Source organism: Mytilus trossulus, chromosome 4 (genome assembly GCF_036588685.1).
Source record: "Mytilus trossulus isolate FHL-02 chromosome 4, PNRI_Mtr1.1.1.hap1, whole genome shotgun sequence".
Taxonomy (NCBI): domain Eukaryota; kingdom Metazoa; phylum Mollusca; class Bivalvia; order Mytilida; family Mytilidae; genus Mytilus; species Mytilus trossulus.
Genome location: NC_086376.1, coordinates 6651109 through 6673309, shown reverse-complemented (window position 1 = coordinate 6673309; position 22201 = coordinate 6651109). Strand labels below are relative to the sequence as shown.

General features: G+C 31.8%; 1 protein-coding gene across 2 annotated transcripts in view; it reads left to right on the top strand.

The window, feature by feature from the left end:
- The first annotated feature begins 285 nt into the window (after positions 1-285).
- Positions 286-22201, top strand: part of LOC134714568 (serine/threonine-protein kinase 32B-like) — a 99405-nt gene continuing 77489 nt past the window's right edge. Inside the window, exons 1-4 of one of the 2 annotated variants that reach the window (XM_063575920.1) lie at positions 286-437; positions 2626-2765; positions 5054-5180; positions 20458-20513. In XM_063575920.1, coding sequence (XP_063431990.1) covers positions 5129-5180; positions 20458-20513 — 108 coding nt within the window. In that variant the 5' untranslated portion in view covers positions 286-437; positions 2626-2765; positions 5054-5128. The remainder of the gene's footprint in view (positions 438-2625; positions 2766-5053; positions 5181-20457; positions 20514-22201) is intronic. The other variant, XM_063575919.1, reaches the window with a different exon arrangement.

Sequence of the window (22201 nt, the reverse complement as noted above, 5' to 3'; positions counted from 1 at the left end):
ATATGCTTTTGTCCCATTCAAAACCCTCATACAGAAAAGAATATGGTCAAGTTTGACTGCAAAACATGTTGGCTGATTGGTCAATTTTAAGTCGATCATCACAACTTGTCAAGAGACTGACAAAACCGTTTTTCATTTTTGGCATTTTGTGCCTTATGTAATACTTGTGAGTATACAGAGTATTTCAACGCTATATGGAGGTGTTCCTTCATCATTGGAGGACGATTTGTTAATAGGTTAGATAATTAAAGACAAATGGTCATGTGACTAAATTTCGCGCTTCAGCGAGTTTATGATCAATGGAGCATAAAATCAATCAGTAGGTTACAATACTGAAGCTGTGTGCTAAAAGGTGATGTGATAAAACATTGATATTTGGCTTTGATATTAAATGACAAGCATTTTATATGCAACTAGGAGCATGCATATATAATAAGGTAAGTCTTGTTATTAAAAAAAATTGTTAATTAGTGTATTATTGCAAATTTTGTTAATTTAGACATGTATGTTCAGTATCAATGGCACATATAAGATAAACTGAAAGTGTTATCCGTAAAATATAATGTAGATGCATAAAATGTCATCAGTAATTTTTATTATATTTTCTTATCCCAGTTTAAATATGAACAGATTTAAACCTTAAACAAAATTGGATTTGTTTATATATTTACTAATTTCATTGTTGTTTGCTAAATGACTATGTCATGTATGTTGCATTTTAGAACATTAATACTCATTTTCCCAATTTGACATTTCCTCTGGGAATATTATACTATAAATATGTAGTCCTTAGTACTTATGTAAAGTCCTATATGCAATGGTAATTTAAGTTTGGTCCTGTATATATATATATACTTATAGTTTAGGAAATTATTTCATCCTTAAAAACAGAATGTCCATTCAAGGATTTGTAAAGTAACTTTTACCAGAGACATCACAATGTATTATATGTCTCTGCTTTTACTATATTCATCCTTGGTCGGTTATGAAGACATGTAATACATGTAGGTAAGATTTGTAGTAAATGCTCTAATTTAATTGTCATTTTTTTGCTACTTGCAAGCACTTTCTCTATGTCATGTATGTGCCTGATAAAAGTCATTAATTTGAATCATTATTACATGTAATAGCATTGATCTAAATAATTAGGAATAAAAAACAATTGAGTTCTATCAGCCTGGATAGTTAGTACTGTTTTTTTCTTTTAATTTTGTTATCATGGTCATGGTGTTTATTGTCAGATTTTCTATGTTCTAGTTCACAAAGTAACGTTCACAGGAAGAAATGTCTTCCTAATGACCTTCTCAGACACATTATGCTGACTCTTAGTTTTTATCTTGCTCCTAAATGCTGCATTCTTAGTTGAGAAGCAACAAATACCAACTTTCAAATCTGGTTTGAACCCACAATTTTCTGCACTTGAGGCAAACATAAGATTATGGCAGCGGTTATAAAACTTAAAGAGAATAGGATAAACCATAACATTGAAAAAAATAAAAATATATATTTTGGATGAAACATTAGCAACCTAAGATACATGAACTATTTGATGTATGATATTTTTTTTGGGGTTTAATTGTTCAGAATTCAAAGAGGACAATAAAGAATTTACAAATTATTAAAGCTTTGACATTCATGATCTTCTAACTGAACTGCACAATATTTGCTGTAAAGTGTGTAAACCTATCTTCGCTGGCCATGGGTTAAAATCTAGTACCCCCCCCCCCCCCCTCCCCATCTGAGAGGGAGACTATGCAGTAACTCATGGCTAGCAAAGATGCTGTAAACCTAAAATTCGGAATTTATACAATTTATATATAATTAACTGAATCTTGAAGACCTTTAATTCATGTCAGATGAAAGACAATTGAGTGATTTCTTATTGATTGAAAGCTTGTTATAAATTACATTCTGCCTTGTGTAATTGTTATTACAATCCCTATATTTGTCATACCAGAAGAATTCATCTTTATTAAGAATTTTGCATATCAAATGGCAATGCCTTACTTTACTTGATAATCTCAAGGATGTATTAGGGTATGAACACCCTTTACCATCAGGCATAAAACAGTCATTTATGATTAACGTTAGATTCAAATTGGTTAAAATTTTACGGTGATTTGTCAAAATATCCTCAAAGTGATTTGTCTGAAGATTGAAATACTTATTGTTATTTATGGAAAAATTAAACATGATTGTCAAAGTCAGTTGATTTTTTATCTTTTGAAAGAAAATGCACATTTTATCATCATGCACCAAAAATTACTGTTAATGCCATTCAGCAATCTATTTTATGGTTATTCCTCATGCAGGTACTGTGATATTTGTTCCAATGGGGACAATTTCGAGAATATTTAGAACTTATTAAATGAAGGAGATTTTGTTTCATGTTTCATGATACCTTTAAACAGGGTTTCGCCTGGCGTTCTCCATTTTCGCTCCTGATGCTCTTGTTATGTAGAATTTTGGTTTAAAGTTTCTGGTTGTAATATTAAATATCAACAACAATTTTGACATATATATAAAGCATATGTACTTTAACAGTAAGTTAACAGAGTTGCCATTTCCTACACAATTATTGTCAGAAGATATGCTCTTTGTAGATTGTAAGAATTCTTTTTCTAGAAATGCTTCAAAAGAGTTCATGATAACAAAATGCTGTAAAGTGAGATAGCTGGAAGACAAACTAGTGTAATTGTCATTGATATACAGGATATCGATATTATAAGAACCAAGGAAAAGTACTGACCTATCTTATTTACTGGGTTCGTGTTGTTTATTCTTTAGTTTTCCATGTTGTGTCGTGTGTACTATTGTTTTTCTGTTTGTCTTTTTTAGCTCACCTGGCCCGAAGGGCCAAGTGAGCTTTTCTCATCACTTGGCGTCCGTCGTCCAGCGTCCGGCGTCGTTAACTTTTACAAAAATCTTCTCCTCTGAAACTGCTGGGCCAAATTAAACCAAACTTGGCCACAATCATCATTGAGGTATCTAGTTTAAAAATTGTGTCCGGTGACCCGCCCAACCAACCAAGATGGCCGCCATGGCTAAAAATAGAACACAGGGGTAAAATGCAGTTTTTGGCTTATAACTCAAAAACCAAAGCATTTAGAGCAAATCTGACAAGGTAAAATTGTTAATCAGGTCAAGATCTATCTGCTCTAAAATTTTCAGATGAATCGGACAACCCATTGTTGGGTTGCTGCCCCTGAATTAGTAATTTTAAGGAAATTTTGCTGTTTTTTGGTTATTATCTTGAATATTATTATAGATAGAGATAAACTGTAAACAGCAATAATGTTCAGCAAAGTAAGATTTACAAATAAGTGAAATGACCTAAACAGTCAGTTGACCCGTTTAGGAGTTATTGCCCTTTATAGTCAATTTTTTACCATTTTTCATAAATCTTAGTTATGTTTTACAAAATTCTTCTCCTCTGAAACTGCTGGGCCAAATTAAACCAAACTTGGCCACAATCATCATTGAGGTATCTAGTTTAACAATTGTGTCTGGTGACCCGCACAACCAACCAAGATGGCCTCCATGGCTAAAAATAGAACAAAGGGGTAAAATGCAGTTTTTGGCTTATATCTCAAAAACCAAAGCATTTAAAGCAAATCTGACAGGTGTTAAATTGTTCATCAGGTAAAGATCTATCTGCCCTGAAATTTTCAGATGAATCGGACAACCCATTGTTGGGTTGCTGCCCCTCAATTGGTAATTTTAAGGAAATTTTACAGTTTTTGGTTATTATCTTGAATATTATTATAGATAGAGATAAACTGTAAACAGCAATAATGTTCAGCAAAGTAAGATTTACAAATAAGTCAAAAATACTGAAATGGTCAGTTGACCCGTTTAGGAGTTATTGCCCTTTATACTCAATTTTTAACCATTTTTCGTAAATCTAAGTAATCTTTTACAAAAATTTTCTCTGAAACAACTGGGCCAAATTTAACCAAACTTGGCCACAACAATCATTGAGGTATTTAGGTTAAAAAATGTTTTGCGTGACTGCTAACCAACCAAGATGACTGCCACAGCTAAAAATAGAACATAGGGGTAAAATGCAGTTTTTGGTTTATAACTCAAAAACCAAAGCATTTAGAGCAAATCTGACATGGTGTTAAATTGTTCATCAGGTAAAGATCTATCTGCCCTGAAATTTTCAGATGAATCGGACAACCCATTGTTGGGTTGGTGCCCCTGAATTAGTAATTTTAAGGAAATTTTGCTGTTTTTGGTTATTATCTTGAATATTATTATAGATAGAGATAAACTGTAAACAGCAATAATGTTCAGCAAAGTAAGATATACAATTAAGTCAGCATGACTGAAACGGTCAGTTGACCCGTTTAGGAGTTATTGCCCTTTATAGTCAATTTTTAACCATTTTTTCGTAAATCTTAGTTATGTTTTACAAAAATCTTCTCCTCTGAAACTATGGGGCCAAGTTAATTATAGATAGAGATAATTGTAAGCAGCTAGAATGTTCAGTAAATTAAGATGTACAAACACATCACCATCACCAAAACACAATTTTGTCATGAATCAATCTGCGTCCTATGTTTAATATTCACATAGATCAAGGTGAGCGACACAGGCTCTTTAGAGCCTCTAATTATTTTTAGCCGTTGTCAGTTTGTTTTAGATTTATGAGTTTGACTGTCCCTTTGGTATCTTTCGTCCCTCTTTTATTTAAAAAGCTTTCATTATCAAATTACTTAAATTCATCCCACCATTTTGAAAATGTATTAGGTACATGCTAAAATATCTCTTGAATAACTATTTTGAGCTCAAATTATCATTCTGGTGAAGCATTTTTATTTGGTTACTACTAAGGTCTAAATATTTCAAAAAAGGAATTTCGAAATTTCTAGTTGGTTTTGGAGAACTTCATTTAGACAAAGTATTTGAACTATCTACATGTACAATGTATGTATTGGTTTCATTGCTACTTCAAAGAAGGAGGAAAAATTACATACCGTGCAATAGTAACCTTTGATAAAGTCATAATCTGTTTTTCTCATTAATTGTTATTTTACATCCATTTCAGGTTTTCAGTAGGGGAAGTATAGGGATCTTTTTTCAAACAACACCTCCTCATGTAGACATCATTCCAATATAAAAGATGGGAGGAGCACAATCCTCCAGACGGGAATCTTTTGATCTGGCTGGTGAAGGTAGGCATCTAAATCGTTTAGTTTGTTTTGTAGGAGTTAGAAAATATACCTCCACAAGGGAAGTAACTCAAATTGGCCACATATAAATTGATATGATTGTTGTATGTTTCATGCTCAGTGGCGTATGTTTTTTTTTTATTATTATTCAGCTCATACTGAACTTGAATAAAGAAATTAACAAATCACATATATAAAAAGGGAAAAAGAACATTTATAATTGAGTAGAATGTCCTGTATGTCAGAGATATAATGTAGAAGTAATGGTTCACCTCTGTTATGTCATTATTGCAACCCTTATGTACATATGTAACTATAAAAAGTGCCTTTCTGCAAGTTTTTCAAAAATATGCATATTTTTGCTTGTTTTTTAGATTATTATGCATGTCAGAATACTGATTGTCCAAGTATTGCGAGTTGCTGCTAAATTTTGAGTCTTTTTTGTGACTTTTTGTACCCATCCCTTGATTCTATCATATTTTGCTGGAAAATTGTTGTATGATGTTTTTAAGTTTTGCGAATTTTCAGGTCAAGTGTTGCAGATACCCTTATATTAAGGAAAATGGTTGTTTTTACAATGCATATTCGTCTTGGACTGGACTAGGACTTAAAAGTATTCAGAAATATAAAAAAAAGTAATATAAAAGATATATTAATTTTACAATAGATGTTTGACATGTTTTACATCAAGAACCAAATATTACATGCATATATGCATTATGATAAATGTGTTTTAAACACATTTTGTATATTTTGAGCTGACCTGGGTCTTTGTGTTCATACTCCCATATGGTGCTGATGTTAAAGTCTTTGGCTTATGCTGGTCACGGATTGAACTGTCAACTTCTTGTACTTTTGTTAAGCACTTTACCATGAGACAATGAATTAAAAACAGAAATTGTTTAGAAAAAGAGATGATTAGCCGACAACAGACAAATTTGTTCTTATTGAATTTTTTCTTACAAAACAAGCGATATTGTTATTTGATTAAAACAAAAAAGTTAGATGCGTTGAACCAGAGAGTAATTTGTCTTTCCTAATTGTATTTAAGGACAAACTTGACAAGATAGGGTAATTCAGAATTAATGATATGTTTTATTGAAAGGTTATACATTTCATTTCCATATGTGTAAATTGAAAAATATCGTTTGCCCTGAACTACATGTATAATTCAGATAAAATTTGTTATTCTCATATATCCTGTTCTGGCATTCCAATCTAAAATAACAGATGCACATATCCAATATGAAATTTTAAAGAGACATGCATTGCACACATGGGAATTTTATGCAATTAAGTCTAGATGATAAATTAATGGAAATATAAATCTTGAAATCATTGGCAGGTATTTGCTGCAGAATGAAATTGAAGGAATATTTACACATGATTGGAATAATATTGTTTGCCTTGATTTAAGTAAATCATGATTATAGGTTGTGATTGTTGATTTTTCCTCATCAGGTTTATAAAAGGTCAGAAACTGACATTTCGTTATTGAAGAGAAATTGATTATGAGAGACAGAAAATTAATATTTCTTCGACCTGGAGACTTTTATTAGTCTTTGTTGATTTAAGATGCAATTTATTACTTGGAAGATTATGTAAATATTTAGAAATCATGTAAATGTATTTGCTTTGATTAAATACATTGTATCTATGCTGAAGCAGTTAGAAATGAAATTGAAATATTTGGAATGGATGGATACTCATTAAAAGTTAAATCCTCTTGTGAAATGAAATCCCGGGCTTAAAAACACCTGATCTTAGAGTCCTGATAAAGGTCCTATCCCCCTCCTTTATAGGGCCGTTGTTAACAACTAGACACTAGTGCAATACAGAATTTGATAATGTTGAAAAAAAATGATTGCCAATGAGACCCTCACAAGAGACCAAATGATACAGAAATTTTCATCTAAAGATCAGCCTTCATCAATAAGCAAAGCACATATTGCATAGTCAGCTATAAAAGCCCACAAAATGACAAATGTAAAGCAAATAAAACAAGAAAACTAACTGCCTAACTAATGTACTAAAAAATGAATGAAAAACAAATATTTAACATAGCAATAAACGACCACTACTGAATTACAGGCTCCTGACTTGGGACAGGCACATACATACAGAATGTGGCGGAGATAAACATGTTAGCCGGATAAGTATGTTTTAAAGGATACTTTTCAGTTTCCAGTCATTTGGTTTCTAAGAAATATTTTCTGAATATAATGCAACAGTTGCTAAGCCTTTTGAAGCTAGTTGTAGTCGGCATATAAATTATTCTGTTAAAAATCTCAAATAAATCTTTCCTGTAAATCATCTATGTATCATTTGACTTTAAAGGAAACTTTCATTCACATGAATACTTTTGTCTTCAGGAATAACAAGTCTGAAAATTGTTTATCCATCATCATTTATACATGTATATTTGAAAAGTCTGCATGTATCGATTGCTGAACAAAGCAGGCAAAACATTAAAAATAGATTTGACATAATTTGCGTAAGATTCATCAATAAAATCCTTTTAACTAATCCTAGAGGTGTTTTGTGATGTATGTATCTTAGCTTTGATATTTATGCATAAAAAATACTGTAAACCTATTTATTTTTGCATATTTTCTGCATTTAGCCCTTTTAATTCTAGCTGACTAATCACAGCAATTTACTTGGATGATTTTTTTGGTGTATTAAGTTAAGAAAAGATCAAAGTTCGATTTAATTTTACCAACTATTTATATTTGCATAACTTTTCTACTTGGAAAGTTATCTTTGTAAGTTGGTTTACACGTCATGTCTGTTGCAATTTACTGTTGACATCAGAGTTTGTTGGAGAACTTATGTAAGGGGGAAAAACATACATGCATGTAACTTGATAATAATAAGTACTGTTTAAAACAGGCCTGTAAGAAATATTTTCCAGAAAACTCAGAAGCAGATAAATATAGGAAAGTCAGGGAATTGTTCTCATCATTTGTTTGAAAATTTCAACCTGGCACCCATTTGCCTTTTTTTCTGAGGTGTAACTTACATTCCTATCCCATTTCTTCAAACACTTTGCTGATTTATTTTTCAAATGTGTATGTCTATCTATTAGATTAAGAGTTTGGTATAGTTGTTTGCTGTGTCCAATACCTATTAAATACATTTATACAAAGGGCTTGAAATATATGAAGCAATACATATTCATCCATACTTGAAAATCAATGTGATTTGAACCCAGGGGAATAACTTAGATCAATGTTCATAATAATCATTGTTCAAGAAACAGCACTAAATTCATATTAACTTTATGATTAGCACAAGGCTGTATGTTTAATTATGTATTATTTGCTAATAGAGGGGTCATTTATCGCCAATTGTTCTCAACTATCATCCACAGTCAATCTCCATACGATGTTCAATATAAGTTTTGTCCCAGAGGAGTAATGGATGCTTAGTTCACTTTCATTTGATTTGTTGAAGTGTTTTCACTTTTTTGATATTTGATGAAAGGTTGTTTGTTATGCTAGTGAGCACCATGGATCTATAGTTAGTTTAACTTGACGATTGTGATGTGATAATCATTGCCTGTATAGTTACATTGGTCAATAATTATAGTTATTTACTTGTATAGAGTTTTTCTCAAGGTCATTGGTCAATAATTATAGTTATTTACTTGTATAGAGTTTTTCTCAAGGTCATTGGTCAATAATTATAGTTATTTACTTGTATAGAGTTTTTCTCAAGGTCATTGGTCAATAATATACAATTGCTGTCTTTTGATGAGGTAAATGTGCGGTTTTATTGACTTTTGAAAAACTGATATTCACTGAGGCCAACGGCTAAAGTGAATATCAGTTTTTCAAAAGTCAATTTAACCACATATTTACCGAAACAAAAGACAGTAAATGTTTTATTCCATATTCCGAGAAAAATGAATGTTAAGGAAAATATTTACCAAAACCAATTGTACATCAAACGTTTTTTACCAAAATTATATACGTAAAAGCACGCGACATTTTGCGCGTTGAATATCCTTTTTACACAGTGGAATATGCTTATTTATTCAAAATCACATTCATATATAGAAAAACCTACTAAAATTTTATCAATATGGAATAATTATAGTTATTTACTTGTATAGAGTTTTTCTCAGGGTCATGCAAATGCATTGGTCAATAATTATAGTTATTTAATTTTATAAAGTTTTTCTCAAGGTCATATAGATTTTTTATATCAATTAAAGTATTACACAGTGTTATAACTTATCCTGTATAAATTCTATTCCACAAATGTTTGGACAGATAAAGGAATATAAATCTTACTATAAAGATATGTTTTTTTCTTAAGTGTATAAAAGAAGTGTTAATTTTATTTCTTCCACCAATGATTGTCAGATGTCTTGGATGCTGTAGGCAAAGACTCATTTCTTTAAAAATAAGAATTCTTGCACTAACAATATTTGAATTAATATTTTTTTTTGTATTTCCAGGGGCTGATTTAGGGTTGTGGTTTCTCCGAGCCTCCCCCTCTTTAAAGCGCTTTCTTTATGGTTAATCCAGACTTTCTACTGTTTCCAATACAAATTCTGTCTAGTTTGGTGATGCAGGCCCCTGTTGCACAAAATCTTTGATCCACATCTAATGGTGGCTATTTGTTAGCCGTGGTCCGTAGTTATTAGACAGACCTATACCATCCTGATGAGTGAAATTGTTGATAAATTTAACTGCTGGTAGAAAACAAATTTAAAAGCGCCATGTTTGCATGCATACATTGAATTGCAATCTTAGACTATTGGTTTCTAGTTCATTGATGCTCATATTCATCTTACAATTTATTTTAAATTCTTTAAGTCTATTAAATGATGTTGTTACCTTGACCTTTGACTTCCTGACCTGACCATCAATAGAAGTCTTTCACTAAAAGGCACATTGTTTCCCACAATTAGGTAAAGATCTGATTTTATGCCCAAAAGTTATGTTTCCTGGAAGAATTTTTCTGAATTCACCTCCATCAGGAAAGCTAGAGTTAAATATTTTAAAACCAAGGATTTATCTAAACAGAAACAGTTGAAGAGCTTTATGTCAGACCACAGTACCTTAAAAAAATAGCCAAATTATCATATGAGTCTAGTAATAGCTGGTGTGACCTTGACCTTTGATCTATTGACCCCACAATCAATGGAGGTTTCTCCTCACCATATGACATTATCAAGTCAAATATGGTACAAATGTTCATAACATTTACACCAAAACCAAAATGTTGATAACAAGAAGCCTTTACACAATGTTCCTCAAAAATAGAAATGAGGAAGCATGCTATTTTAACAAATTTCAATGTTGAATGTTACGTAAATAAATTCAAGCAGTATAAATAAGAATTCCAGCAATTAGGTTGGGAAAATTGATAGCTTTTGGTGGATCTAGTTAGAATTAGGTCATAACAATTTGCAGCCATTTCAACAACACTTTCAAAGAATCAATGCTCTATAAAATATAAATGACTTTCTTAGACTTGAAGAAGATGTCAAATAAATTATTTGTTAATCAGCACAAGTGTACAAAATTGAAGTCAGTGTTGATTTGACAACAGAGACCACGGTAAACAAATCATGTCAACACATATTTCCTTCATAATTAGTACATTTAAGTATGGACCAGTTTTAATGTGAAACATTTTTGGTCTGATCTATTCAATGGCCTTGATCAAAAAGTGGAAACTGGTTGTCATGATTAAGTTCTAAAGCTTAGAGACAACATAGCTTTACACAGCTATTTATCCATAAAAAACCAGACTTGAACCACTGAGGTGGACAATTCAAATGAATAGAGACCAGGTTTTTTGGTTTGCAGATGATATATATCTGATCAGTAATTTGATAGAAAATTTAAGTTTATCTTTTAAAAGAATAGCCAAATTCATCTATGATAAACTTTGCCAATGACAGAACCAATGAAACCATAATATCAAATTTAAAATGAAATGTTTTTTTTATATTCATATTTGGTTGACCATCTGGGTTTAGCTGAATTTGGACAAGCAAGGTTTGAATCCACATCATTTGAATCCACATCATTTGAATCCACATCATTTGAATAGCTTTGACTAGAATATGATCACTTGTCAACTTTTTACTGCTGACTGCAGTATTACTTATTACAGTCTTTTTCTTACAGAAAACTTAAAACCTTATGAATAAAGCCATCAGATTGAAGTAATATACAACATATTTATTGTTAAGGTGGCAGACAATACTTCATTGTACTTGAAATAGATAAAATAGTCATATAATAATGGAAAATTATGCAAGGATTTTCTTCAATTTCCTTTTGCCTGTCATTTTTCGAGACATCTGTAAAACATCGAGCAGAGATGTTGTTGCCCTTAGGGACCGCCGTTTTTTCTCTCTCCGGTGGTAGGATCGATATATAGGCTCAATCATCGTCAACATCAGTTGAGAAAAAGCATTAAATTATACAGAGATAGATCATTACACTTTATCAGAATTAAGAGAATGACATTCATCAATACAGTATTGTCAAAGGTTTATAAATTGGAGAGTATTAATTCAAATCTTTTCATATTTATAAGGTCTTTTTTTTTGTAATTACAGAGTTCACGTTTAATCTTAGTTAGTGCTTTTACCTTTTGAGTGGCTCCACCTACTGTGCATGAAGATATCTTTCAGTATTTACTTTAATTTGATATTTGTGTGTATTGTAAAGTTGAGGAAGTTGTTAGAACAATTAGGTTAAGATCCATTATGTCACAACAAATGCAATAATAATGTCATAAAAAGTCGCTTTTACACTTTCTTTAAGGTCAAGGTGTCTTTTCTTCAAGGTCATGGTGTTGTCTGCTTTCATTCAGCTTACAATTTTAGGTTTCTCTTTGGTAGTTTCTCCCTCTTTATACTGCAAGAAAAAAACCATAAATGTTTGTCTGTTTTTAAATGGGGTTAGAAATTGCACTCTTTGATAAATCACAGGTAGTGATCACAGATAATGTTTAAAAATTTAGAGCATGGCCTTAACTCTTGATTTTGAAATTCATTTTTAGCTCACCTGGCTCGAAGGTGAGATAAACTGTAAACAGCAATAATGTTCAGCAAAGAAAGATTTTCAAATAAGTCAATATGACCGAAATGGTCAGTTGACCCCTTTAGGAGTTATTGCCCTTTATAGTCAATTTTTAACCTTTTTTCATAAATCTTAGTTATCTTTTACAAAAATCTTCTCCTCTGAAACTACTGAGCCAAATTAATCAAAACTTAGCCACAATCCTCATTGGAGTATCTTGTTTAATAAATGTGTTTGGTGACCCTGTCAACCAACTAAGATGGCCGCCACGGCTAAAAATAGAAAATAGGGGTAAAATGCAGTTTTTGGCTAATAACTCAAAAACCAAAGCATTGTTCATCAGGTCAAGATCAATCTACCCATTAATTTTTAGCTCACCTGGCCCGAAGGGCCAAGTGAGCTTTTCTCATCACTTGGCGTCCGGCGTCGTCGGCTTCCGGCGTCGTCGTCGTCCGTCGTCGTTAACTTTTAGAAAAATCTTCTCCTCTGAAACTACTGGGCCAAATAAAACCACACTTGGCCATAATCATCATTGGGGTATCTAGTTTAAAAAATGTGTGGCGTGACCCACCAAACAAAACAAGATGGCCGCCATGGCTAAAAATAGAACATAGGGGTAAAATGCAGTTTTTGGCTTATAACTCAAAAACCAAAGCATTTAGAGCAAATCTGACAGGGTAAAATTGTTTATCAGGTCAAGATCTATCTGCCCTGAAATTTTCAGATCAATCAGACAACCAGTTGTTGGGTTGCTGCCCCTGAATTGGTAATTTTAGGGAAATTTTGCTGTTTTTGGTTATTATCTTGAATATTATTATAGATAGAGAGAAACTGTTAACAGCAATAATGTTCAGCAAAGTAAGATTTACAAATAAGTCAACAGGACCAAAATGGTCAATTGACCCCTTTAGAAGTTATTGCCCTTTAAAGTCAATTTTTAACCATTTTTCGTAAATTTTATATATCTTTTACAAAAATCTTCTCATCTGAAACTGTTGGGCCAACTCAATCTAAACTTGGCCACAATCATCTTTGGGGTATCTAGTTTCAAAAATGTGTGGCGTGACCCGCCAAACCAACCAAGATGGCCACCATGGCTAAAAATAGAACATAGGGGTAAAACGCAGTTTTTACCTTATAACTCAAAAACCAAAACATTTAGAGCAAATCTGACAGGGGTTTAATTGTTCATCAGGTCAAGTCCTATCTGCCCTGAAATTTTCAGATGAATCAGAGAACCGGTTGTTGGGTTGCTGTCCCTGAATTGGTAATTTTAAGAAAATTTTGTTGTTTTTGTTTATTATCTTGAATATTATTATAGATAGAGTTAATCTGCAAACAGCAAAAATGTTCAGCATAGTAAGATTTACAAATAAGTCAACATGACCAAAATGGTCAATTGACCCCCTAAGGAGTTATTGTCCTTTACAGTCAATTTTTAACAATTTTCATAAAACTTGTAGATTTTTACTACCGGTTACATTTTCCACAGAAACTACTGGACCAAGTTTATTATACATGTAGATAGTGATAACTGTAAGCAGCAAGAATGTTCAGTTAAGTAAGATGTACAAACATATCACCATCACCAAAAACATAATTTTGTCATGAATCCATCTGCTTCCTATGTTTAATATTCACATAGACCAAGGTGAGCGACACAGGCTCTTTAGAGCCTCTAGTTAGATATATCGGACAACCTGTTGTTGGGTTGCTGCCCCTGAATTGGTAATTTTATGGAAATTTTACTGTTTTGGGTTATTATCTTGAATATTATTATACAACCGCAAAATTTGAAAAAATTTCGTCGTATATTGCTATCACGTTGGCATCGTCGTCGTCATCATCCGAATACTTTTAGTTTTCGCACTCTAACTTAAGTAAAAGTGAATAGAAATCTATGAAATTTTAACACAAGGTTTATAACCACAAAAGGAAGGTTGGGATTGATTTTGGGAGTTTTGGTCCAAATATTTTAGGAATTAGGGGCCAAAAAGGGCCCGAATAGGCATTTTCTTGTTTTTTCGCACAGTAACTTTAGTAAAAGTAAATAGAAATCTATGAAATTTTGACACAAGGTTTACAACCACAAAAGGAAGGTTAGGATCGATTTCGGGAGTTTTGGTTCTAACAGTTTAGGAATTAGGGGCCAAAAAAGGGTCCAAATAAGCATTTTTCTTGGTTTTCGCACCATAACTTTAGTATAAGTAAATAGAAATCTATGAAATTTAAACACAAGGTTTATGACAATAAAAGGAAGGTTGGTATTGATTTTGGGAGTTTTTTTTCTAACTGTTTAGGAAAAAGGGGCCAAAAAAGGGCCCAAATAAGCATTATTCTTGTTTTTTCACAATAACTGTAGTATAAATGAATAGAAATCAATGAAATTTAAACACAAGGTTTATGAACACAATAGGAAGATTGGGATTGATTTTGGAAGTTGAGATCCCAACAGTTTAGGAATTAGGGGCCAAAAAGGGGCCCAAATAAGCATTTTTCTTGGTTTTCTCACCATAACTTTAGTATAAGTTAATAGAAATCTATGAAATTTAAGCATAAGGTTTATGACCATAAAAGGAAGGTTGGTATTGATTTTGGGAGTTTTGGTCCTAACAGTTTAGGAATAAGGGGCCCAAAGGGTTCAAAATTAAACTTGGTTTGATTGTATCAAGAATTGAATAATTGGGGTTCTTTGATATGCCGAATCTAACTGTGTATGTAGATTCTTAATTTTTGATCCCGTTTTCAAATTGGTCTACATTAAGGTCCAAAGGGTCCAAAATTAAACTTAGTTTGATTTTAACAAAAATTGAATCCTTGGGGTTCTTTGAAATGCTGAATCTAAAAATGTACTTATATTTTTTATTATTGGCCCAGTTTTCAAGTTGGTCCAAATCGGGGTCCAAAATTAAACTTTGTTTGATTTCATCAAAAATTGAGTAAATGGGGTTCTTTGACATGCCAAATATAACTGTGTATGTAGATTCTTAATTTTTGGTCCTGTTTTCAAATTGGTCTACATTAAAGTCCAAAGGGTCCAAAATTAAACTTCGTTTGATTTTAACAAAAAATAAATTCTTGGGGTTCTTTGATATGCTGAATCCAAACATGTACTTAGATTTTTGATTATGGGCCCAGTTTTCAAGTTGGTCTAGATCAGGACCTAAAATTATTATATTAAGTATTGTGCAATAGCAAGAAATTTTCTAATACACAGTATTGGGCAATAGCAAGAAATCTTCAATTGTTGAATAGCAAGTCATTTCAATTGCACAGTATTGCACAATAGCAAGAAATATCTAATTGCACAATATTGTGTAATTGCAAATTTTTTTTTAATTAGAGTTATCTTTCTTTGTCCAGAATAGTAAGCAAGAAATATTTAATTGCACAATATTGTGCAATAGCAAGATTTTTTTTTAATTGGAGTTGTCTTTTTTTGTCCAGAATCAACTTAAATCTTTGTTATATACAATATACAATGTATATTCACGTTTTACTACCAACTGATAAATTAAAACAATCTTTACCATTCAGTGATAACAAGCACTTTTTTTTACATTTTAATATTTTATGATGTATTTAAATGAGTAGTTATTGTTGCAAACTCCATTTAGAAATTTGAATTGAGATCAGTTTTGGAATAAGGGATAGGGGGATGTGAAAAAAAAATGGGTTTGGGTTTAGTGGGGGGGGGGGGGGTTCAATATTTCTCATTTGAAATTTCATAAATAAAAAGAAAATTTCTTCAAACATTTTTTTGAGAGGATTTATATTCATCATCATAGTGAATTGCTCAAAGAGAAAACAAAAATTTTAAGTTCATTAGAACACATTCATTCTGTGTCAGAAACCTATGCTGTGTCAACTATTTAATCACAATCCAAATTTAGAGCTGGATTCAGCTTGAATGTTGTGTCCATACTTGCCCCAACTGTTCAGGGTTCAACCTCTGCGGTCGTATAAAGCTGCGCCCTGCGGAGCATCTGGTTATAGATAGAGATAAACTGTAAACAGCAATAATGTTCAGCAAAGTAAGATTTACAAATAAGTTAACATGATTGAAATGGTCTGTTGACCCCTTTAGGAGTTATTGCCCTTTATATAGATATAGGAAGATGTGGTGTGAGTGCCAATGAGACAACTCTCCATCCAAATAACAATTCAAAAATTAAACCATTATAGGTTAAAGTACGGCCTTCAACACGGAGCCTTGGCTCACACCGAACAACAAGCTATAAAGGGCCCCAAAATTACTAGTGTAAAACCATTCAAACGGGAAAACCAACGGTCTAATCTATATAAACAAAACGAGAAACAAGAAACAGGTATATATTACATAAACAAACGACAACTACTGTACATCAGATTCCTGACTTAGGACAGGTGCAAACATTTGCAGCGGGATTAAACGTTTTAATGGGCCCAAACCTTCTCCCTTTTTCCGAAACAATAGCATAACATCACAACATAGAAAAACATACGATAAAATATCAATTGGCAGACTGAACTCAATCAAAAAACGTATGATTACACAATGAACGAATAAATTTGATCTGCGATATCTGAATACAAATGCACAGTTAATTAAATATTAGAGACAAACATTCATGACCAAAAGGCTAACAAACAAATTCAAACACACTGAGAAATATTTAACCAATCAATGTTCACTTTAGAAAAAAAACGTTTTTTTATAATCTTGAAGTTTATACAAATGTTGTAAGAATAAGTGAAAAATTGAAGATATTACAAATAATCCAAGCTGGTATACAGACAAGATCCATATAAATAAAAAATGACAAAAAAGCATTATAAACAGTATTAACAGGTCAAATTAACAAGAAAATACGATTTGAGAGTACTCGAAGTTACTGACAGCTAGTTAAAAGCCAAAACCAATTAATAGTAAAAAATCATGCATCAGAGACTAAAATCGACTAAAACACATCACAGGGATTTAGTATTTTAACGTCATTAATAGTCAAAGAAGACATGACTTGTGCAATGCCAAAAATAAATGTATCGACAGGTAGTAGTATAGTGAAGAGCGACTTCTATAGAAATAAAAGTTAACGTGGCTGTGTCCCCTATACATCTCGCCTCAAAAGATAAGGAAATTTAGTTATGTTTTAATTTGCTAATGACAAAATCAATATTAGTGCCAATGTGAACTATATTCAGAGATCTAATTACAATATTGGTACGATAACCCTATAATACTTATAAGTTTGTTTAAAGGTTCGATGAGTTTACAAGGATCACATAGTGATTTCCTCGCTTTAAGTACAATATTACCATAAAATTTAGGATGAGAAATACCATTTTTAATAAGCTTTCTACAGGTATAGCCAAATTTACTAATCAAATCTTTGTATATATGAAAGAATTTAGTAAAAGTTTTAAGTAATTTATGGTATCGAAATCCCTGACACAACAATTTACCAGTGATGCATTGATTACGTTCGTTAAAATCTATGACATCAGAACACACACGGGCAAACCGAACGAGTTGTGATATATAAACACCGTATGATGGAGCCAAAGGCACATCGCCGTCTAAAAAAGGAAAATTAACAATAGGAAATGAAAAATCGTCTCTTTTGTCGTAAGTTTTAGTGTGAAGTTTCCCGTTTGAAATTGAAATGTCTAAATCTAGAAAAGGACAACTGCTGCTGTTTATGTTAGATTTAGTTAAAGTAAGTTCGTTTGGGTAAATTTCTGAAGTATATTTAGAGAACTCTGGATTATTCAACTAAAAAATATCATCCAGATAACGGTAGGTATTTTTGAATGTATCAACCAAATGTAACAATGATGGGTCTTTACTGAGTTTGGTCATAAACTGAGATTCATAGCAATATAGAAATAAATCTGCTATTAAAGGGGCACAGTTGGTGCCCATAGGAATACCTACTACCTGACGATACACTTTATCGCCGAAACGTACATAAATGTTATCAAGCAGAAAGTTTAAAGCTTCAATCATATCCTCACATTTCCAGTAAGTGTATCTAGCATACTTTCCTTTTTCGTTACAGAAAAGGGCCTTAAACGAGTTACAGCAAATAAAATTACAATGAGATTTTTCAAAGACCATTTTATCAAATACAAAAACTTTTTCTTTATAAGATTGTGTGGAAGTGTAGTGTACAGAGTAGAAAAATCATAACTGTCAACAGAATTGTAAGGACCATTTAAAGCATGTATTTTATCTAAAACCTCTAAAGAATTTTTAACACTCCAAAAATAATTAATACCATTATTTTCATAAGCTTTATTACAAAAGTTAATAACCAGTTCTTTGATAGTAGTAAGGGAGGTGGTTAGAAGCACTGATAGATTAGTAGTAGAACACTTACTCAAAGTCCGTTTTTAACAATTTTCATAAAAATTGTAAATTTTTACAAACATTTTCCACTGAAACTACTGGGCAAAGTTCATTATTGATAGAGATAATTGTAAGCAGCAAGAATGTTCAGTAAAATAAGATGTACAAACCCATCACCATCACCAGAACACAAATTTGTCATGAATCTATCTGCTTCTTTTGTTTAATATTCACATATACCAAGGTGAGCGACACGGGCTCTTTAGAGCCTCTAGTTATTTTGTTTAACCAAGGACCTTAAAACAAAATACCCCAGGCCTCTTTCTCATCTGGTTTACATGGTTACAACTACATATCAGATACTTGTAGGAAAATAACTGATTATTTCAACAATCTGAGGATATAACAATGAATTTGGATATATAGTGTTATCTGTATCTTTTACAGTTGTGAACAAGTAGTGCTTGCAAGAAAAGAAGTGTTTAGGGAGATAACTCTTTACTCAGACAATTGCTCATTCAAGCCAAGGGATGTCAGTTTTAAAAGCGTATACTAAATATCTAAGCAAGTCATCTTGCAAAACTTAGAAAAATGAAAATGTATGTTTGTCATTTTTGACTCAATTAGGCTTAAATAAAGGCAACAGTTGTATACAGTGGTTCAAAATGCATGAATTGATTGAGAAAAAAACAAATCCAGGTTACAAACTAAAACTGAGGGAAACACATAAAATATAAGAGGAGAACTATGACACATCAGAAACACAACATAAAATGTTACACACACAGAAACAAACTATGATATAACAATGGCCAGGCCTAAATGTTAGTTATTGTCATCATTTGGTTGATCTGTCATTTGTTAATTTCTTACGATTTATCATTCCCCTCTGAGACCACTTATCCAATTTTTAACCAAACTTGACACAAAGACAATTTTTGATTTTTCATGGCAGGCTAAATTTCTTAAATCAAAAATCCATGCAAGTTTAAAATCATCACTTAAGATGAGTATTTCCAATGATTAAATAAGATCTCTTGAAAACTTGAAAAACACTTAAATGTCAAATAGTCAGCTTTAACTAGCTCTTAAACTTCTGGAACAGTTGAATTTAAAGGATTGTACATGATGTTTACACTGGCTTTATGCATGTATGATGATTAATAAAAAACACAAGTTATAGAAATTCTTACAAAGAGAGCTCTTTAACTTTAGCATTGAACTTTTAAAATTTCCATGAAGGAAAAGAAAGAAAGATTATAGGGATAATTAAGTATATTTTTGGGGTATTTTTAAAATGTTGTTAATTGTGATCTTTAATCAAATAACTTCTTTTCAATGGTGAATTTATACTGCTTGTAACAAAAGAGAACTGCATTTCTATTAGACCACTTTGTGGGGTCTACATCAATTAGACACCAACCTAATGACAAAAAAACATGCTTCTACAATGTAGCAATAAGGGCTGAAAGCAGTTTCAAATACATGTATACCACCATCAATTAATTAAATTAAAACCCAAATCTTAAACAGACATTAAAATTTATAATTTGAATATAGGGATGTTAAATGTATACTGTACTACAATAAGACAGCATTCCAATAAAACAAGCAATTGAGATCAAGAGGTCAAGATTCAATCTTCAGCCAGCAATGTACAACGAATATACCATATGGCAAGCTCTAAATCCAGATTTTGGTCAAGTTGTAAATAAATCCTTTATCAGATACTAAAGATCTGCTATCAGCACTTAATTCTTTATAGACCCCCCCCCCCCCCCCAAATAAAAACAACAACAAAAAACAAACAAAAAACAAACAAAACACTTTACCATTTGAATTATTATGAATGTGTTTATATCTGCTTATTAATTGCAATTTCCATTTATATTTTCAGTGAATTTTGACCATTTTCAAATTCTCAGAGCCATTGGAAAAGGAAGTTTTGGAAAGGTAATGTTCATATAAAATCACAGACTTGTAAGGTTGGCTTTATGTTAATTTTTAACCTTAAAACTTTCGAATTTATAAGATTCTTTATAAGAAAATCAATATTTTCCTCTACAAAAACAGGTTTAATAAGTGATTCCTTCTAAAAACAGATGACACTATTGAAACCATGAAAAGTGCATTAAGGTATATACTCTAAGCCATAATGGATTTTGAATAAAAGTCATGTTGCACGATACTTCTTCTGAAATTGATTAGGAAAATTATAGCGACATTGTTAAGACAGATCTTCAGAAATGTAATCTCTACAGTAATTTTCAATGTATAATTCTTCATAAACTATGATGTGATTGAAAAGTCATGTAAGTCAGTGGATATGCATTGAGGCAATAAATAACAGAATATAATAATCTTATTTTAGACCTTTAATCACTGTGATATCATAGTGTCATCTTTGAATTAGAAATATCAGCGAAACTCCATAATTTTATGGTTTTTTTGCTAACTTTAAAGGGTAGTTAAACAATGTTTGACATGTAGGTCAGTTGGTAGGCCAGATGCCTGCAGAGTTTCCGAGAGCCCGTAAAAATAGGATGATGCTGATTAATAGGTAGAAGTTGCGACTGAATATAGGCAGATTTCTGTAAAATGAAAAATGTGGCTCCTAGATTTTCCTTCAAACATCAATGATAGTGCTTCTGCTTTTGATAAAAATAAAATAGTCACAATCAACAAAGTGATAACTTTGCCAAATTTTCAAAAAGGAAATAAAAAAAAGCGAGACTTAGGCATTCTGTTTATTGCAGTGGTATTAACAATGTTTTAGTTTATGATTAGCGTTCTGCAACTGCACCTTTAGTCATGGTTCATTTGGCATCGTTTACTTGTTTAAATATTGCCATTTAATTTCAATATTTGCAAAAACATTTTGTACTATAAAAATTACAAAATGTGAGACATGGCTCTGAGTCAACAGTTTATTATACACTTGGCTGTATTAGAAATCCCCATTTGAACATATTATGCAATGATATCTTTTAGCTACAGCATTAAACTTCCTAAACACTTTAATTCTTAAATGAATTTCTCATGCAGGACAATATTCCCTTTTGAAGTTAATTGTGCCATAAAATCTTCTCTATGCTCAGAAACAATTGTTCTGATGCCTTAATTAACTTTAACGACCATAAAACGCCAAGCTGAAAATTCTAAGCAAGTTATATTGAGTGAAAATTGTGCAAATTGTACAAATTGACATATTTGATATCTTTGAAATTGTCAGTCCAAACAGTATGTTATAATTAAAAGTTATCAATAATTTAATTTTAATGGAATTTTTATGAACAAATTCATTTGATTATCACTACTGTGTTGCAATTAATACAAACAGCATGCCTGTTTTATGGATCAGAAATTGTTGTTTGGACACAAATTTTCAATTTTCAGTTAAATGTAAAACTGTTTAAACACATGTGAGTCAGTAAGTGGATATTGGTTTCAAGTTGTTCTCTGTGCATATATCAAGGACATAAGGTGCGTTTGACTTCTATATTATTTGACAAGGATTTCCTGTCTAAGGTTGTGGTTCTGTACTGGTTCAATCTCCAGCTTCCTTCACCATCAAAAACTGTCCACCATGATTTAGAGTTTATTTACTAACAGTTTTCCAAAATAAACGACTGTCTATATGA